Here is a 20,587-nt window from a genome sequence, read left to right as displayed (position 1 = left end):
CCGTTGCAGGGCTCGATCCCAGGACCCTGGGATCATGACCTGAGCCGAAGGAAGAGGCTTTAACCCACTGAGCCACCCAGGTGCCCCTAAGGAAAGCTTTTTTAAAGCCTGTCCGTCTTTACGTTTGTTTTGCTCCAGGGGAAAGGGGAACGGTTCCAGTACACACTGCAGACTAGCCACCCAGAGCCCGTGCCCTGAGGTCTTACCTTGGTCTGCTTCTTCTCAGTGGCGTAGACGATGGAGGTGCAGCAGACCTCGGCAATCTTGCGGCCCTGCCCGTAAAAGGACCAGCAGCAGATTTCGTCCCCAATGACGTCCTTTATGAACAGGACCCTTCCATTAAAGCGCAGAGAGAGCTTATCAAAGAGCTCAATGTTTTTCAACATATTGTCGTCAGAATTGCTGCAAAAGAGCATTTGAGCAGGTGAGCGCCAGCTGGTCCTGACTGCGGGTGAGTGTCTCCACACCCCAGGCTGGGACGGCCACTGTGCTGTGGCCGGGGGAGAACTGGGAGTGACTCGGGGCCTGTGGGCACAGGCACCAGGTCAGAGCATGGAGGGAGCCCTGCGAGCCCCAGGACTAAGAGAATGCAAATGCCCAAGGGAGACTTTTCATCTTGGGTCCATTCTTGGGTCTTGAGGAACCTCATTAAACCCCCTACAGCTGAAACCACATGGTCCTGAGCCAGAAAACATTCTAGAAACCTGTATATATTGCTGGTGGGAATGTAAAATGGTGCAGCTGCTTTGGGCAAACAGCTGGGCAGGTCTAATGTCTAAACCTAGAGTTACCAATGCACCCAGCAATTCCACTCCTAGGTACCCCCAAGAGAAATAAAAGCCTTCATTTTTACTGTAAATAAATGTGCATACGGATGTTCATAGCAATGGCTCCCAGGCGGAAACCCTGACTATGCCTCCACTGACGAACAGATCAACAGAGGCAGAGAAGAGCCACACCTTGGGGTCTGACTCAACCCTAAGAGGAGACGAGGTATTAACACACATGCCCCAATGAGGATGAACCCTGACAACATGATGCTAAGTGAAGGAAGCCAGTCAGGGGCAAGGGAGCAGGCGCTGGAGGGGAACGAAGAATGACTGCTGATGGGTTTCTTTGAAGGGGATGAAAATGCTCACCAAGGAGGCACGTGATAATGGCTGAACAACTCTGTAAATACCCTAAAACCCACTGAATTGTATACTTTAAAAGGGCACCCTTCATGGTAGTGTGAATTCAATCTCATATCTATCACCTGTGTCCCTGGGCATCCTTGAGCAGGGGAGGGCCGTCCTCCCTACAGGAGAACAGGGGGGCCAGGCCTGGCCCGTGTGAGCGAGGCTCTCGCAGCAAACACGGTGGCCCGTCCCGCCGCACCTTACCTGGTATATGAGTATTTGTTGTTACTTCGGTTGTAGAGTAGCTTCACGGCTGGCTGAGCGTGGTTATGAAAAAGAAAGGGAAGAGTTACTTGGGGTCGAGGTGCTGTGGGCTTCCCACAGGGCTGGGCCCTGCCACCACATCAAGGGGGCGGCCGGGCATAGCTGGCAGACTGTGGGAGGGGGTGGGCGGGGGTGCAGAAGGAGACTGCGGGACCCACGGCTGGGGGCGGGAGGTCAAGACAAGATGAACGGTTCCATTCTTTACCCCTGCTCAGGCCTTGCTCGGGCACTGAGACAGGTTTCTATTTCAAACCTTATTCATCATTTGGGTAGTGAAAGAAAGGCCATAGGGATGCCTCCAACATACCTTATTTGAAGTCGCTATAAGTTTCTGCTCTTCCTTGGATGAGGTGATGACAGGAACTTTGCAGAAAGGCTCATAAGTATCTTTGTTCTGCTGGAACAAAATATGCTTTCAGTCTAGGAGGCCTGCATCGGCCAGCATCGTGTTATTTAACCTGGCCTGCCAGGCAAAGACAGAGTTCTGACGAGGGAAGATGGGGCCACCAGCACTGGGAAGAGAGGACGACTCTTACCACCAGTGATTTTGGGGAAGGGAGGGCCAAGAGTCAGGTTATTTGGCCGGGGCACTCAGTAAACCCTAACAACGATGATACACTTCCCCAGCCAAGGGAGTCACTTACAAATAAACTCTAAACATGGCAGATGAAATATGACTGGATCGACGCACCCCACTGTAACAACTATAGAAGAATTTAAAAAGTCTGGGCCTATAAGGAGAAAAAAAATGGGAGAAATGAGGTCTACAGACAAAGACATCAAAAATCTCAGACCGGGGGGTGCCTGGGTGGTTCAGTGGGTTGAGCCGCTGCCTTCGGCTCAGGTCATGATCTCGGGGTCCTGGGATCAAGTCCCACATCGGGCTCTCTACTCAGCAGGGAGCCTGCTTCTCTCTCTCTCTCTGCCTGCCTCTCTGTCTACTTGTGATCTCTCTCTGTCAAATAAATAAATAAAATCTTTGAAAAAAAAAGTCTCAGAACGGGAAGATGACGGGTAACTGAGGGGAAAGAGAATGCCGCAACATAGGTCCAAAGGTGGGAAAGAATCCTGGAGGTTTTCAAAGAACAGTTCTGAAGGCTGGTTGGCAGAGGGCAAGGGCAGAGGGCTGCTAGCCAGTCGGCAGAAGTACCACTGAGAGCTGACCCTGCCACATGGATCCCCTTTCCCTGGCAGAAGAAAGGTCTGCTTTCCTAGAGTGGTTTGTACAGATGATGACAGGACTGAGCTGCTCTTCTGAAAAGAGGGGAATTCAGTGAATGGTCCACACACTATAAATGGGGGGTGGGGAGGTGGGCCCAGCAACCAGCCCCTTCTCCTATTCAGATCCCCAAAGGCAGTCAGTCAGGCTTATCCCTACCAGGCAAGAGAGTGGAGGATTCCTCCACAGGAATCTGATCTGTTCAAGGAAAAGGCTTACAGATTCTGACACTGGGGGTTCCCACTGACTTATCATCTACCACTAAAGCCCAATGGACAACAAGGCTCACCCACACACATACAGCTTTTCAGAACCTTAGTCTTAAATTTTAAAAGACCAAAGATTATCAGATTATATGTGGAAAGCCTGTCAACATGAGACTGAAACCAAAATAAAGAGGAAAGTGGAATGAGTCATGACAAGGGCAGCAGAAAGAAAACTTCAAGACAGAGGAGAGTAGATACTGAATCCTATGAAACAAGAGCAGTGTTCTATATAAAAAAGAACACTCAGAGAACATGAAAAGCCTCTTGGAAATTAGAAATAGGATAGCAGAAATGAAAAGTTCAAAAGAAGGGTTGAAAAGATAAAACTAAAGAAAACCTCTGAGAAAGTAGAACAGGAAGATAAAAGCAACAGAAGCTGAGAGGAGGTCAGTCCTGGACACTCAGTCTGAAACTAACGGAAACTACAGAATGGGAACCCAAGAGAGCTTGTTTCTAACAGAAAGAAGAGACAAAGATGCACTGGTGTGTCTGAACACACCAGGAAGAGATTGCCCTTTCTGACCACTTGGGGATAAATTCGGGCTATGCACTTAGAAAACTAAGCATACAAAAACAATGAGACAATCACTAACTCTAGCAAACTGAAAAGCTGCACAATGAAGAAAATTTTCACTGTATACTTCATGACTCAACTGCTAACAATATTAAGACATCACAATGTCAACTCTGAATACTGACTTAACCAAAGCTGTGGTAAACACTATATTGGGAAAAGAAGAGAAAGAACATGTGTACACATTTGGTAGTGGTTGGGCTGGTGGTACTGCATGAGCTAAATTTTTATTTTCTATACACCAGAGCATAATGTTGAAAACTGAAATGTCAACAAACAGGAGTATAAGAAGTATGAAAGTAAACAACTGTTGAAAGAATTGACAGAGGAGGGACGCCTGGATGGCTTAGTCGGGTAGTGTCCACCTCTTGGTTTCAACTCAGATCATCATGCCAGGGATGAAAGATCGAGCCCACGTTGGGCTTCGCACTCGCGCCTGGAGTCTGCCTGAGAGTCTCCCTCGTCCTCACCCACCCCCCCCCAAATAAACAAATATAATCTTAAACAAACAAACACAAAAAGAATAACAGAGCAGAGAAGTATGATGTACATACATTACTTCAACAAACAAAAAGGAAATAAAAATACTAAAGTAAAGGCTATAGCATACAGTCAGATTTACAATGACTTCAGACTTTCAGGGTAGAGGTGGTATGCGGAAATAACAGTTCCTCAAGGAGCTAGGCAGTAAAGGTACTGCTCCAGTGGAGGGCCAGCCAAACATGTGGCCTGAGGGAGGCACAGACAAGAGCCTCCCATATACAGATTCAATTCCCATGAAGACCAAAAGGGACTCTTACGAGTCCACGCCATGTTGGAACTTTGCTTTAAAAATAAATGGCTGTTGGCTGCGGGCTATGTCCAGCAGCACTTTACTTTTACAGGGATTCTGCTATCACCAGACTTGATCCCAATGATCCTGCTGAGACGTAGGGGTGTCTGAGTCTGCAAAGGTTACATAAGACTCGAAACAAGGACTGATGGGATGAGAATAAGTCCTGAGATGCATCCAGAAAGCGGATTAGGTTTTATACTCCATACCGAAGGGTTTCAATGTTCATGGGAGATGAGCCAACGCGACGGCAACTAAAAGCCAGAGGGTAGTTAGGTGGCCTAAGCATTACAGGGAAGCCTCTAAGGGGTCACTGACCAAAGCAGAGAGAAGCTCTTGGCTCTTGGGTTATTTGTGAACTCTCACATCTCAGTAAGGAAGGAACTGCCCCCATTTCGTGGAGAAGGAAAATGAGGAAATCAAGTGGGCCTGATACCTCCCCACTTGTATGGGGAAAAAGGGTGATACCTACTTGTAAGGCTGCCTGGCATTCTTCCACCAGGCCCTGGACCAGGTAGTACTTGGCTTCTGCCAGCAGCTCCTCAATCTCCCGACGGCTCTCGGGCAAGGGGACCGCCCCGTCACGAAGGTAGTTGAGTATCGTACCAAAGTGCTTCCCACATCGGTCAATAAGGATCCAGCCTGCGGTGGAAGGAGGAGAAAGGGGGGGGCTAGTTACACGGGCACTCATCTCCTGGGAGGTGAAGACAAATGGGGTCTCTGGGGCTCCCTCCGCCACCCAGGGAAGAGCAGGACCACGGAGAGGGCAGCAGCTCCACCTGCCTCACTATCAGCAAAAGGCTGACCTGTCTGGGAAGCACTGAAATGATCTGCAAGGCCCGCTGCCTGGAGACAACCACAGCCACGGACTCACTTGGTCTTAGGCTCTCTTGGATGTCAGGACCCCTGGGGCCTCAAAGAATGTTTCTAAAATATCCTCAAAAATCCCTTAGCCAGGGGTCCTGGGTGGCCCAGTTGGTTAAAGCCTCCTAGGATCCTGGGATCAAGCCCCACATCGGGCTCTCTGCTCAGCAGGGAGCCTGCTTCCTCCTCTCTGCCTGCCTCTCTGCCTACTTGTGATCTCTGTCAAATAAATAAATAAAATCTTAAAAAAAAAAAATGTGCCAATTGCTGACCCATGAGACACTCCTGGGGGTGGGGACCAGGAAGGCAAGCCCTTCAGCTCCAATCTGGGGACTGGCCTGCTATAGCTCCACTAGGGATCCCCAGGTTTTTACAATTCCTCTTCAGAAATGCAAATATATGGTGGGGGTGGGGAGGGTTGTTTCTTGCAGAAAGAAACAATGCTTAAGCCTGGGAAGTGGAGGCACAAGACGAGGGGAGGAAACAAAGACCTGCCTTGACAGAGGACAGAAAGCTCTAGGAAAGAAGCCGTGTTGTAGAGAAGTCCCGCTTCCCCCAGGCCAGCAGGGGGAAGACAAATGGGGTCTCTTATCCCCTATTACAGGTGAGAGGACACCAAGGCACAGGGTGGTTAGGTTTAAACAGGAATCTGTAATTTTTATGCCCACTTTCCTCCACTGTTGCTCAGTTTGGGAGAAGGGGCCCACACTTCCACTCTTAATACCATGGCACCCTGCCCCAAGTCCTCTGCAGACCCCCAGGCCTCGCTGAAACACAAAAGCCAATAGCAGCAAAGATACCCCTTTCATATCCAGAGTCACAAGTCCACCCAGCGTCCCCTTCCCAAATCCAGCCCTGCCAAGTATGCTCTCAGGGTTAGAGGCACTGTATCTATTTGGCATTTGCAACAATCCCTAGGCAAGTTTCGTAAGAAGGCCTTTTCCATACTCCTGTCCTATAAACTCCTCAGCCCATGGCTCCTGGACTTTTGCTTAAAGGTCTGCTCTTGGTACTTCCCCACGGTTATGGTTTCCGGACTATAGTGGGAAGAGAGTAATTCCCAGTGTGGCAAACACAATGCAATTGTGTGGCTCGGAGTTAAACCCTGGTTTCAAGGAAGGAAGAGGCCTTCACAGGTGTGGTAAATCACATCACCATGACAGTGACTGCTAAACCTCATCCCACTGAAGTATGGAAGTGCATACAGCTCAGAAGCCTACAGGGTCCTGGGCGCGGGGGATGACCAGACAGCATGTGCCCTGCCCCCTGGGGACAGGAGATGGAGAGGCTCTTCTTACTCCAGCCAAGAACAGCCAAGCAGGAAGGTGGGCCTAGGGCTGCGTGTGCCTATGATACTCCAGGGGAAGCTAGAAATGCAGATTTCTCCGTGAAACCTCTTGGTTTTTAAACAGTGGCAAACCAAGAGGTCATTAATGAGCTCTAGGGCAAGGAAAAACTATCTGCAGGTTGCATAGGGCCTGCAGGCCAGCATTCTGCAGCCTCTCTGCTAACCCTGGATCAAGTGATTTCCTGCCAATGAGTGGACAAGGTGTGGGAGGACCACAGTATCTTCCCAACAGTTCTTTCGGAAGGAGGCTAAGTCCCCTGCACTGTCCACAGATGACAACAGAATCTCAGAGAGGTTTAGGGACATTCCCAAGTCAGGGAGACAGGACGAGACCACAAGAAGCAAGTAAGAAACTCACAGGAAAGCTCCTTCCACCAGAATTGAGTAGAGCCTCAGTCTTTAAAGAAATGGCAACCCACTTAACTCAGCAGCTCTGGGAAGAAACTGTCCACGTTTCTGCCTTTGATGCATGAACAACTTAGCTGCTCTGAAAGAGCAGGGGCCCCTGAAATAATTATCCAAGTGACAGTCCAGAGTTTCCATAAACGAACAGGCAGACCGTGACACTGGGCTCCAGCTCAAGAATGCCATCAGGAAATGCTTGTGGTGAAGGAATCATACTTTGGACAAATAAGGGCAAAGGAGCAGGCTGTACTTGCCATGAGGTTTCAATTAGCATTCTGATTTTAAAATACGTTAGCTGCTTTCAAAGCTGGAATCTACCCCTTTGAAACAGCTTGAATGCCTTGTGTGTAGAAAAGCAAACGGAAGTCAAGCAGTGCCTTGCTTGCGGGGAGTCTGTCCAGCTGCCGGGGAGCACGGCTGCTATTGCAGAAGGCTGCACCCGCCAAGGGAGCCTGGCGGCTGGCAGCCCATCCAGCAAGGCTGCAGAGCAGAATAGGCAGGCACAGATCCAGAGGCTGTGGAATGGTCTGGGAGACAGAACCCAGCCCAGCGGTCAAGGGCAAGGGCCTGTGTTAGAAATCCAGTTGTGCCACCTACTTGCTGGATGATATGGGTATTGCACCAAACTCCCTGTCCCCCAGCTTCCTCTCCTAAATCTGGTCCCCCTCAGGGCTGGCACAAAGGTACGATGAGAATGCACAGGGAAAACACGTAGCACAATGGCATCACTAAATGAGGTCTTGTACAATGAGCCCTCCCTGCATCTCTTCATCATCCCTGGAAAAGAGAGCAGCAGCAGTGTCCAGAGGAGGCTCATTCCGCCCTCATGAAAGTCCCCATGGCTTTCAGGGTATCCTGGGGAAAGCTTCTCTCAGGACCGGGCACTGGGTGACAAGGTTTCCTACCCGCCCCACTCCCAGCCCCAACTGCATGCCATGAACTTCTCCTTTCTCCTTTCCCTGCCCCCACCTCCAGGGGTGGGGGGGGTAGGACGGGACACTGACCTCTCCTTAGCACTGTAAGGTTTTTATACTCTCTGTGGTTTCCAAACTTGCCTGTTAGTAAGTCACCTGAGGTGCTTGTTGCAAATTCAGATTCCAGGAAGCTGCAGGGCAGGGCCTCTCAGCCTCAGCACTACTGAGATTTTGGCCCGGATAGTGTTTTGTCATGGAGGGACTGTCCTCTGCCTTGTGGGGTATTAACAACACGCCTGGCCACTACCCACTAGGTGCCAGGAGCATTCCCACCCCTAAACTGTGACAACCAGAAGGGTTTCTGGACATTGCCCAATGTCCCCTGGAGGTTAAAATCATTCCTGGTTGAGCACCAGTGAGGTAGATCAAAGACCTACATGTGGGGAAAAAAAAATAAAACTTTGCAGTATCCAAAAAAAAAAAAACAAAAACCACCATGAGAAAAGCTGTAACAAGTCAGACTGGGAGAAAATGTGTACAAAACCACAAACAAATGGATCCAGAATACTTTCATAAAGCAGTAAAAAAAAAAAAAAAAAGGAAAATGTGTATATAAGATGCAATCACGCAGTTAAATGATAAAATACAAATGACAAAAAAGCTGCTCAATAAGCTAGAAACTAGGAAATGTTAAGTAAAACCTGAGTATCAGATCATAACCAGCAGACTGGCAATAATTAAGAGGTCTGTGCCTAGGGTTGGCACAAACTGGGATGGTGGGGAGTTTCTAAGTCAGCACAACAGCTAATATCAACCCAGCCACGGATGCTAGCCCAGATTCCCCTCCTGGGAGTCAACTCCAGGACAGACCCCCCAGTGGTGGGTAAGACCTCAACACTGCAGCCCCTGAGGTGGCTGGGTCCACAGTCTCTTCATTTACCAGAACAGAAATAGGACTTTCTGTGTGTACTATGGCGCGGCAAAGGCTGGGAAGCTCTGTCCCAGGGACACTCACACATGCCAGGGAGTGTTGAAGAAAGGCGATATTCCACATGGTGAACACTAGAAGCAACTGAAACAACCTTCAACAGAATATGGATCTATAAACTACAGTACATCCAAACGGAACGTCTGAACTAGAGCTATGTATTAGTCACAGCTCCATCTAACAACCATAACACTAAGAAAGAGGCTACATACAATGTTAACACCATCTATATAATGTGGGAAAACACACCAACAGTACATTGTTTAGGGACAGAAACAGTGTAGCAAACGTAATTCCCAGACAGATACTCATCAGTGGTTTTCACCACTGGATGCACATTAGAATCCCCTGCAGAGCTCCTCGAAGTGCTAACACCCAGCGCATGGAGGGGGGTGCTTTTGGGGGGGAACCCAGGCCTGAGGCTTTATCTCCCAGCTGAGTCACTGTACTAGAGAGGTAGAAATTCACCTCCTGAGCCCAAGGTCAGGCAAGTGGTTACCTCTGAAGGGAGAGAGGCAAATGAAAAAGGTGAAGAGAGGCCCCATTAAGCCAGGTAATGTTTTATTCCTTGTCTGAGTGGGGGTGCTGTGGAGAACAAAGGCAAAAGAAATGTAGAAAAAATTAAATCTCCTCACAACTTGCAGTCCATTGAAAAGGTGACCTGAGACAGGCATAGTGACCTTTCTCCCAGTACCCATCTGCCTCAATAATTAACACTTTGCTGGGGACAAAGGCCTGAATAGCCTATCTCTGGGATCCTGAAAGTCTTAACACACAAAAATCCCTTTGGAAAGTTCGTTTACCTCTACCCGCCCTAAATACATGTTGCCAAATCATCCTCGAAACATAAGGCCCACTGAAACACATCTTTTTAAAAAGAATTTATTTATTTATTTATTTATCAATCAGATAGAAATCACAAGTATGCAGAGAAGCAGGCAGAGAGAGAGAGGAGGAAGCAGGCTCCCTGCTAAGCAGAGAGCCCATCAGGCTCTATCCCAGAACCCTGAGATCACAACCTGAGCGGAAGGGAGAGGCTCAACCCACTGAGCCAGCCAGGTGCCCTGGAAATTCATCTTAAAGGTCTCATGACTAAGGGTTTACTAGACAGTAGTAAATGACCTTATCCGAACAGCAGCTGGCCCCCAAGGTCCTGGAAACCTGACGTCCAAATCCCTTTGAGACTTAGGCCACCCCTAACTGCCTCCCCACTTGAAAGTATATAACCAACCATTCCTCAGGACCTCAGTGCAGCTCTTCCTTCTCATGGAGTCTGTCCCTGACCACGTGCGTTAATAAAAACCACCTTTTTTGCACCAAAGATGCCTCAAGAATTCTTTCTTGACCATTTGCTCCTCGGCCCCAACATTTCACGTCAGGGGCATGAGGGATTTTGTTTTAGTAATCACATTTTGAAAGCTCTCAATGTATTCAGAATTTTATGGAAGAGTGCATTCTAATTTAAGCAGGAGGCATGGAGATCTCAGGGAAACTATCAGGTATGATGGTTTTCCCACATAGGACAACTGATTTCCCCACTGGTTTCCAGGGGAATGTGTGCTGATAATAAGATTAATGATTTCCTTCTCTAATCTGGTTTACATACTCCCTCATTCCAGAAACGTTAGCAAGACCAGAAACCACTGTGGAGGGGAGAGTGGGAAGGGAAGCTCTGTACTAAGGAACAGGGTTATGAAACAGGCAACCACAGGTGAGAACAGAGGCAGAACTCTTGTTAGGAGAGGTGCCACATCCACCCACGGTAACAAGGCATCAGGTAAAAATGCCACTACTGGAAGAGCCGTGCCTCTCTGGGGAGGAGTCTGGAAAGCTATACTTTGGGGGCAAGATAGAACTGCACAGCACTCACCCCCAAGGCCAAGGCAGGCCCCCTCTCCCCTGGGTGCTGCCAAGACCTGCTTCTCCAGCCCCTCACAGCACTCCTCCCTCCCCCTGGACACACCCCACCCAGGCAGGCTGCAACAGGAGTGAGCAGTCCCCACAGACTGAGTCTCCCAACTGTCGTGAACTCCACCAAAAGCCTTCCACTGTTCATGTCCTCACTTAGTCCCGTCACAACCTTGGAAAGCATTACCCCTCACAACTTTGAAAAGTGGAAACAAGCTCAGAGTCAAGCTCAAAGTCACCTCTGTCCTATTACCAGAAAATGCCAGATGAGTCTACATCAGCCCAGTGCCACATACACAGCAGCTGTGACTGTAACCCTGGGACAGAACCAGGGCCCAGACCCACTCACTGCAAACTGCCCCGTTCAGGAACCGAACACACGCAGTACAAATCGCCAACAGGCAGGAGAGCACGGGGCACAAGGGAGAGTCCATCACCTACCCTAGGGCCCAGGTCCTCTCCTCGGGCACCCTTCAGGGGTTTCCAGCAGCTCAGCACCTTGCTGTTCCATGCCCTCGGAGCCCCCCGCCCCCAACTCCTCAGCCAGCAGGACACGCTCCTGCACCCACTCGCCTCAGGAAGTTGCACTCGCTGCTAGGGCCGGTGTGTGACAAACCTCACTGCAGCTGACAGGCTTCCCACCCGAAGCCCTAGGTGCAGCTGTGAGATGCGAGACGTTCAGGTTAATCTGTAGACCCAAGGGTATACCTTGGCCAACACTCGGGCCACCGGTCAGGCCGTGCGGTGTACTCACCAGGGCCAGCAGGATGGCGCTGCCTGGCTCAGGGTGGGCCAAAGACCAGACACAAAGCTGGCGATGACCCAGTATGCTGCTGCGCCCAGGCAACCTGGCCCGGGGGCTGGGCCCTCGGTGAACCAAGGCCAGCCCAGACTATGAGCCAGCAAGCCCTGAGCTCAGTGACTCTTTCTTTTTAAGAAAAGTCCCATAGCTTTTGAAAAGGATCTCTCACTTATTGAAAGGTAGCAACAAACAGTACCACCCCAGGAAGGGTGAAGCTGAAGAGTGAAAAACCGTGAGATGTCACATGGTGAGCATCTCGAGGCAGGCGGAGGGCTGGATGGAGCTCGAGCTCTAGCGGAGCCTCACAAAAATGTCCGGGGTTGAGTGCCAAAGGCAGCCCTGCTTCCCCCGGAGGGGCCATGGTGTCCAGGAAGCACCGGGGCCAGTGCAGCCTCCGCCAGCTGTTCAGAAGCCCGAGCCCAGGGAGCACCCATGTCTCTCCCACTGTGGGATGGATGAGCCTCAGCACCGGCTTGTTCCCGGTGTGGTGTTAGGACGCAAGGAGATGAGGTTCCAACTTAGCTTCCAAGGTGACTCCGCCGCTTTTCTTGAGCCCCACCAGAGACTGGGGAGGGCGGAAGAAAAGCTACAACAATCCTGGGTTCTCAGATAAGGTCTGTTTCCTTTTGCAGCTGGGGTGCTATTGTCTCGGTCTCTACAAATACTCCCCTGGGCGATGCTGGGTGTGGCTCTGCAAAGGGGATCCTCCCACTCATAAAAAGCTCTGTGCTCTCTGAGTGAGACACGGAAGGAAGCTCTGGGGCTCCAACCTCATGTACCTGATGGCCTGGCCAGAACCCTGAGTTTCCCTGGAAGCCCAGGGAAGCAGAACCTCAAGCCTCACAGCCCAGCCTTCTCTAGGACACCAAGGGAAACAAGCTAACTAGCGCACAGCTCAAGCTTTGGGTCCCCAATCCCACCTACCTATAACAAAACTCGCCCACCCTCCCAGGGACCAATGTCCCAGGGAAGGCAAGAGCATTAGCACAGCAGCCGACCTCAGAAACAGGTAAGGCAGGGTCCAGCTAGGCTGTAGTCTGGCCAGATCTTATGCAATCTCAGGCCAAAGAAGGGAAGGATGGTGCCATCCTTAAACCCCACGTGACCTGCCCCATAAACCCAAGCAGGCAAGACTGTTTCCCTTGTCAGGCGCTCTTGGATTATTCCAGGTGGGGAGCAAGATCACTTTAAAGAATTCTTCACCTTTCACGAACATGACTTGCCATGAGGAAAAAGGAAAGAAAAACACGGACTGAATGTATGTATTTGGAATACTGTGCACCAACAGCCCCATGAGGCAGGTATCACTATACCCATGTTACCTGGCTGGCATCACCAGCTACTACACAAGAAGCGGTGACTCAGTCCAGATCTTGAGTCTCTGTCAGGCCCCCATCCCGGGAGGACAAGAGTCCAAGAAAACATTCACGTCTCTCCCTCGCTCGAGCTTCACTCCAAAGTCACAGAATCACCGCTGAGAACTGGCAAGGGACCGACCAGGACAGCTCACCCAGCCACCATTTCAGAGCTGAGGCTTAGACTTTCTCAAGGTCACAAGGCCTATCGACAACTGGGTCAGGACTACGAGTCCCCGCCCAGGTGACTCCAACTCCTCTTCACATCTCAGCTCATCTGTGACCTCCTCAGGGAAACCCTCCTTTACAACACCCCCAGACTAGATCTGGTCTCCTGGGGGACTCACTGTCAAGGCTCCCCGCACTCTGAGACAACACGGAGCGCAGCTTGAAATCTGTAGCTGTGTGGACAATTGCCCCTGTGCCACTGGCCTTCTGAACCAGAATGAAGCCCCCGGGCCACAAGCCCGTCCCCAGAGCCTGGACGGTGGACTTACCTTCGCTGTCCGTGAGCACTTCCATGCGCCCGCTGAACATGGCTTTCAGCATGGTGTCCTGCTTGGTCAGCGTCTGCATGGTGGTGTAGTAGAGCGCCCCGCCCACATTCAGCTTCACGTACTTGGAGCTGGGGCTCGTGCCCTTGAAGGAAGTGGTGCGGGTAGCAGCTGCTGGCACCGCTGAACTCACCACACTTTCTCCTGACATCTCTTCCTGCCAGTGGAGAAGACATGGGGTCACCAGAGACACGGCGCCAGGCCTGCTTTACCTCTTGCAGCCTCTGGGTTGAATCTGGCGTCCAGAGGGGTTTTGCTTGGCTCATATCTATACCACATTTAAATCTTAAAGGTGGCTCCCAAGGTTGACAACACGGGAGAGTTCACCAAAAAAGCCCCTGGATTTCGGGCTCCTCTTAAAATCAGAGGCCAGGGGAGCCTGGGTGGTTCAGTGGGTTAAAGCCTCTGCCTTCGGCTCAGGTCATGTTCCCAGGGTCCTGAGATCGAGTCTGATGGGCTCTCTGCTCAGCCAGGAGCCTGCTTCCTCCTTTCTCTCTCTCTCTCTCTCTGCCTGCCTCTCTGCCTACTTGTGATCTCTATCTGTCAAATAAGTAAATAAAGTCTCAAAAAAAAAAAAAAAAATCAGAGGCCAACTGGGCCCCCAGATGCCCACAACTGGTGGGAGCTGGGTTACTGGGTACCCCAAACCCCACCCGGATAGCCTCATATACTGACCTCCCCTACTGACGCTGTGAGTGCAAGTTTATCACTTGATCTTGTGTCCTGACGACTTCCTTTCTGCCTGTTCCCCACATGCCAACACCCTGTACGCATACTAAAGCAGTTTCCAGCATTGCCCAAGTCTCTCAGGGTTTCCTTATTGTCACACTCAACCTCTGAACTGCAGATGAAATCAGATTTTATGAATCGAGTGCGATCCCAACTACCACTCCTTATCCTTCCTGTCAGGGGGAAGTGTTTCTCAGGACTACATGACAGACATTAAAAACACTTGGAAGCAAGTTATTACAAAATTAGAGACTTCCTGTACTAGCGCTGCCCCGAATAGCAAGATCAGATGACAGTCTTCTTAATGGCACTGCCAGCTTGTGTCCCTCTCAAAGAAATGAACATACCATCTGATTTAAGCAGGCCTATGAAAGGAGGCTGTACTCAACGAGAACATTTGTTTAACAGGTAAGGGTCTATGGCTGGAGAAGATGTCTGAGAGCGGGACGAATCTCTATGAGTCTAGGGCACAGTACAGAGGAAGTGGCCCCTGATAGCCAGGACCTGGGCCACCACTCATTTCTGGGCCTTGATGTTTCCTCCAAACAGGAACAATTCATACAGCATGTCACGATCTGACAAGGCCACTCAGTGGCTGATGGGCCAAGACATAAACAAGACTATTCTGTAATTAAGTCTGAACACAGACAAAAACAAGAACATTGCCTGAAACAGAAAAAGTGACCAAACCTTGCCATATCCCAACAAATGTGACTTCCTGCTTCTTCTTCTTCTTCTTTTTTTTTTTTTTTTAATTTATTTGACAGAGATCACAAGTAGGCAGAGAGGCAGGCAGAGAGAGGAGGAAGCAGGCTCCCCGCGGAGCAGGGAGCCTGATATGGGGCTCAATCCCAGGACCCTGAGATCATGACCTGAGCTGAAGGCAGAGACTTTAACCCACTGAGCCACCCAGGCGCCCCCTCCCTGCTGTTTCTTTACCAGTTAGAGCTCTAGCCCCATTTCATTCTTCCCCACCTTCAACACAGGAATTACTGAGGCCCCACCCAAGAATTAACCCTCCTTCCTGACAGCATTCAATACAGAGCAAAACCCCACTTCCCTGAACCCTTACCCACAATCACCCAAGGCAAGCCACAATCCTCTTTCTGAAATGTTCAGTGGTTCTCCTTTATTGTCACAACTTTTGACTATAGGCAAAGAGGGGGGGGGGGGTAGACAGGACAAAGCTTTAAAAAACAATACCCTGATCCTGAAAAAGGATTGTTTTTTAGATTCTTTATGCCTTTCTATCTTTTCAGGATCTCCCACAATTAACATATATTACATTTATAATAGGAAAAACTCAACTGTTGTTTCTCAGTGGGAGAAGGGACTAATGATGAGTGGCAACCTGCATCCACTGATCAGTAATAGCACAGGCAAGGGCCATCCCTCTCAACCTCCGTCCACCCAAAAAGAGTGGCCCGGATATCACCCACTGGGGGACTCTAGTAGGGGCCCTGGAGGAGGAGGCACAGGAAGAATGAGCTCCTGGAAAGAAAAGTGTTTTTTCAAGAAAATGTTCTTGCTTTATCACCTGGTGTGAAAGAGAAAGCAGTGACCCCTCCCTTCCAGCTTTCCTTTGAAATCAGTCCCCAGAAACCCTACACTAAAGGTTATCACCAACACTTCCCCCAGAAATACTCTGTCCACGGGAAGATAGAAGTAACTGGGGACAAGAAAGAGTTTGGTGGCGGAGGGTGAAGGCCTACAAGTGTGGCGTTTGGGGGTTTTTCAGTTAGGGAAAATTGCTCCAAAATGGAAATACTTTTTAAAGCACCCTTTCCGATCTAAATTCACACAAAATGTGTTTTGGGAAATGGTCTAGTGTTTTGTAACACACCTAAGAAACAAACAAATCAAAGTATATTTCAATGTACTTTTACTTTCCAATACCTTTTTGAAAGATTATTTGCACATAGGAAAGTACCTTTTAAGTGCGTGGTTTGAGGAGTTTTGGTCAGTATATGTATCTGTTCAGCCACCACTCAGATCAAAATAGAGAACATTTTCATGGTTCCAGAAAAGCCCCTCCATGCCCCCACCAACGCCCTTCCTGCCCCCACCCAGTAGGTACCAGTTTTCATCTCTACCACTACATACAACATTTAAAATCCAAACAATGCTGGAACACAGTTACTGTTATTTCCATCTAGTAGATTGGAACAGAAGGCGCGTCCCAGAGAAGTTCAGTCACTTCCCAAAGTGCCCTGGTACTGGAGGTGGGTCAGTGACAGAGCAAGGATGTGGGCAAGTCCCATCTGGCCTTGGGCCCATGATTTTTATGAACATTCATGCTTAAAATATAAAGTGCTGGAACATATACATTGAGGAGGGAGTGCCCCACCCTCCCTTCTTTATCAAGTACAAAAAAAGCCTTGAAAAAAGATGGGAGGCAATGTATGCCTAAGGACTTGGGTTTTGAAGTTAGACCTGAATTTAAGGGCCCAGCCCTGCCATTTGGTTGACCAGTTGTGGGAGCCTGGGCGAGTCATCTGAGTCATGTCCCGTCTATCAGACAGGGACAACAGCAGTGTCTCCCTCCCAGGATGGCCATGGGGGACGATGCCACAAAGCACTCAGCGCACTGGCTCAGTGCAGATACCACAACACAAAAGACTCAAACTATGATTATTTGAGAATGTGCTCAAAGACTCCAATTATCTTCTTTCTTAAGACCATTTCCAGCTCTACCAGAACCCCACCTGAATCACTAAGAGATAAAGGCAGAAACCATCTGGATCTAGGCTGAGACTCCAGAATGGACAAAGAAAGCTCCGAACCTTTCCAGAGCCCACCCTTCCAAACGTCAGTCACCTCAATTCGGGAATGGCCCTTGGATAAAAGGTTCTGACTGTTCGTGTCCCTGAGCCCGCACGACACCGAGCTAAGGACACAAAGCAGCAGACAATAAGCCTCTTAAAAAGCAAATCTCTCTACAGAGAGGACTCCTCTCTACAGAGAAGTCCTCAGTCATTGCTACTGGAATCCTCCTTTTTCACTTGTTTCAAAGATTTGATTTCATCGTTAATGAGGTTGGGGCAGGGGAGAGCAAGAGTGGTTATAAGAAAAAAACATGGGGGGGCACCTGGGTGGCTCAGTGGGTTAAAGCCTCACCTGGGTGGCTCAGTGGGTTAAAGCAGAGGCTTTAACCGCTCCTGAGGTGTGGCCACTTCAGGCTCCAACGGAAGTGACTAGATAGGTACCAAGGCACCAGTTAAGGGCGCTGGGCTCCGTGGTGACGGTACCCTGACTTCAAGCCCCTGGCATCCCTCTAGAAACCGGATGCACATCTGCCCTCCAGCTCCCTCTATTTCTTCCCCTAGCACCCCCTCGCGCCCTTATGTTTAGAAGCACCTGGAAGTCCTTTCTCCACTTTCCTGAAACCCAGAGACTGCAGTCACAACTTTCAATTTCGATTCCAGGGTCCTGGGATGGAGCCCCACATTGGGCTCTCTGCTCAGCAGGGAGCCTGCTTCCCCCTCTCTCTGCCTGCCTCTCTGCCTACTTTTGATCTCTGTCTGTCAAATAAATAAATAAAATCTTTTATAAAAAAAAAAAAAAAACCCAAACACGGCATTAATTGGTATTGGTTACCAATTCCATTCAATCAGAAGAGTTTAGTCCAGTTAGATCTCTGAGTATCCTGTTGCAGATTCTCAACAGTAGCTCTCCCCTTACAAAAAAAAAACTGACATCAGGGTCCTATCGTGTAAATTCTGATGTTAACTGGTCTGGGAATATGGCCAGGGCAACAGAATTTTTTTGAACTTCCCTAGGGGATTCCAGTGTGCAGCCAAGATTGCAACCCACCGCTCTAAGTAGTTCCATGCACCTATTAATTTCATCCTCTAGGCGAAGGTCCCCAACCTCTTGTTCAATTGGCCTAGTAAATTCCTGGCTGCACGCAAAAATAAACCAAAGCATCATGAACAAAACCCAGCCCCTATCTCACAGCTTCAGACCCACAGACAGGAAGCAACTGTATACATGCTTAAAAAATAAAAATCAGGCCAAGAAGGAAAAGCGTTGACCTGAAAAGAGGCTTGAGCAAGTACAACAGGAGAAGAAGGCACCAAATCCTTCACCCTTGCTCGTTTTCCATACAGCTCTCTGCAACTGTCTCTCTTGTGTGTTGGGGGGAGATGTGCATGTGGAAGGTTTGTTCAAAAGTCTGAGAAACCTTGAGTAGTCTCAGTTCCACCACTTCCTGTGCAAGGTTCAGACAAGCGTTTTTTTTTTTTCTTTCAGACAAGCATTTTAACTGAGTCTTAGTTTCCTTTCTTGTAAAATGAACGTAAAGCCATAATCTTCATAATAACCTTCAGGGAATGAATGTTAAAGTACTTGACACCTAGCCCTTAGTGAACCTCAAACTTCCTTAAGACCAGAGGTCCCAGACCAGGCTGTATTACAATCACCTGGGTGCTTATAGGCCAATTAATCAGAATTGGGGGTGGGGAGGGCAGGTCAGCAGTATTTAAAAAGGTCTTCAGGGGGGCGCCTCTGTGGCTCAGTGGGTTAAAGCCGCTGCCTTCAGCTCAGGTCATGATCCCAGAGTCCTGGGATCAGGCCCCCCATCGGGCTTTCTGCTCAGTAGGGAGCCTGCTTCTCTCTCTCTGCCTGCCTCTCTACCTACTTGTGATCTCTGTCAAATAAATACTATTATGAATAAAATTGTTCTCTTAAAAAAAAAACCACTCTTCAGGTGATCTAAGGTGCAGCCCCAGCTAAAAGCCACAGAGCGAAGGTGCTTCTTTAAGCAGCTTCATCAAAGAGCCAAGGCCTTTTTGCTAATTATAAAACTTCCCCAAACTAAGGGCATTTCTACAACTCAGGAAAGTCTGCTGTTACATTTCAACCAAACTGCACCACATCGGCCACATAACCATAGTTATTATTTTGCACCCAAAATTTGCTTATAGGGCACCTACTGCTATTTCCAAGTGTCCTGCTAAATTATTTTCTCTCCCTCTGTGCAAGCTATTGGCCTCTTTCTCCCAGAGGTCCAGTGAAGAAGACATAATCATCAATCCCACTTTTTAGGGGAGAAAAACCAAAGAATCAGAACTACAAGTGTCCTCGGGACTCAGGCCCCTTTCATTACAAAGCCCAAATCAAGAAATCATTAATCTCCCGCAGGGTGTGTTCAAACAGATCGAGGGAACCCACTTGCAGACTGATCAAGTAATCAGTGGGAGGGCTTGAAAATTTGGCCATTTCTAACAAGTTCCCAGGTGATGCTGCAGCTACTGCTGGTCTGGGGAGCAGTTTGAAAACCACACTGGTTTAATGCATCCTTCTCCTCAGGTGGTCCTTATCTTGCATAAAATGGAGCAAAGTCAGATACAAGTTGGCTAAGGTTTCTCGGCAGTGTCCTTGAAACTGATCTTCTCTAAAGACTGTGTTTTCCAGGAAAGACAGGAGGCAAAGAAGGAACAAGGCGGAACTTTGGTCATTCCCACCCACGGCCAAAGGGCCATTTAATGTACAGACCCTTAAAAGATCACAAGCAAAACGAACCCTTCCCACCGCTGGACGACAGCATGACCCATTCCCAGCTCCTGAGGTGTGGTCACTTCAGGCTCCAACGGAAGTGACTAGATAGGTACCAAGGTGCCAGTTAAGGGCGCTGGGCTCCGTGGTGACGGTACCCTGACTTCAAGCCCCTGGCATCCCTCTAGAAACCGGATGCACATCTGCCCTCCAGCTCCCTCTATTTCTCCCCCTAGCTCCCCCTCGCGCCCTTATGTTTAGAAGCACCTGGAAGTCCTTTCTCCACTTTCCTGAAACCCAGAGACTGCAGTCACAACTTTCAAAAAAACCCCAAACGCTCCGCCCCAAGGAATCTCACGTCGCTGTCAGAACCTAACCGTTCTCTTTCACAACACCCTCCATCCTCACTCTCCACCCCAATGTCCATCTTCGACGACCCCTCTTTGTTCTCTTCACAATCACCAATCCCATTTCCAATGAGCAGTCGACTCAGAGACACCCCCCAACTCACCCACACACAAATCTACTCCCCCAAGACCAAACTCTCTTTCCCGATCCGCAACAGCCAAGGACCACCCCACCAAATTATCCACCGAAACCCTTCCCCCACCCCCGGCCTCGCCCCCCCAGTCCCCCAACCACCCCTCCCCTTTCGCGACAGCCCCTCACCGCAACTCCCTCCACCCTCGGCCCCTTCTCTACTCTGCCTCTGCGGGCTCTCCTGGCCACCCAGAGCCCCCCGTTGGTAGGCAACGCCCTCCCTACCATGAAAAGTCGGAGGACGCAGGAGTCTCCAAAACCGGACTGAGAGAGGCAGGAAACACCCAGCTCGCGCAAGCCGGGCGGAGAGGCGGGGCCGGGGCGGGAACTTCCGCTGCCGCAGCCAGCTTC

At 49.6% G+C, this 20,587-nt stretch overlaps 1 protein-coding gene across 2 annotated transcripts in view; it reads right to left on the bottom strand.

Moving 5' to 3' along the window:
- Positions 1-20,587, bottom strand: part of KCTD10 (potassium channel tetramerization domain containing 10) — a 27,945-nt gene extending 7,358 nt beyond the window's left edge. Inside the window, exons 1-6 of one of the 2 annotated variants that reach the window (XM_059139919.1) lie at positions 20,462-20,587; positions 13,415-13,628; positions 4,806-4,975; positions 1,750-1,839; positions 1,383-1,435; positions 207-402 (exon numbers count right to left, since the gene is read on the bottom strand). In XM_059139919.1, coding sequence (XP_058995902.1) covers positions 207-402; positions 1,383-1,435; positions 1,750-1,839; positions 4,806-4,975; positions 13,415-13,628; positions 20,462-20,464 — 726 coding nt within the window. In that variant the 5' untranslated portion in view covers positions 20,465-20,587. The remainder of the gene's footprint in view (positions 1-206; positions 403-1,382; positions 1,436-1,749; positions 1,840-4,805; positions 4,976-13,414; positions 13,629-20,461) is intronic. The other variant, XM_059139918.1, reaches the window with a different exon arrangement.

This window comes from Mustela lutreola, chromosome 11 (assembly GCF_030435805.1).
Source record: "Mustela lutreola isolate mMusLut2 chromosome 11, mMusLut2.pri, whole genome shotgun sequence".
Lineage (NCBI taxonomy): Eukaryota > Metazoa > Chordata > Mammalia > Carnivora > Mustelidae > Mustela > Mustela lutreola.
Note: the sequence above shows the minus strand (reverse complement) of the source record. Positions and strands in the feature narration are given on the sequence as shown.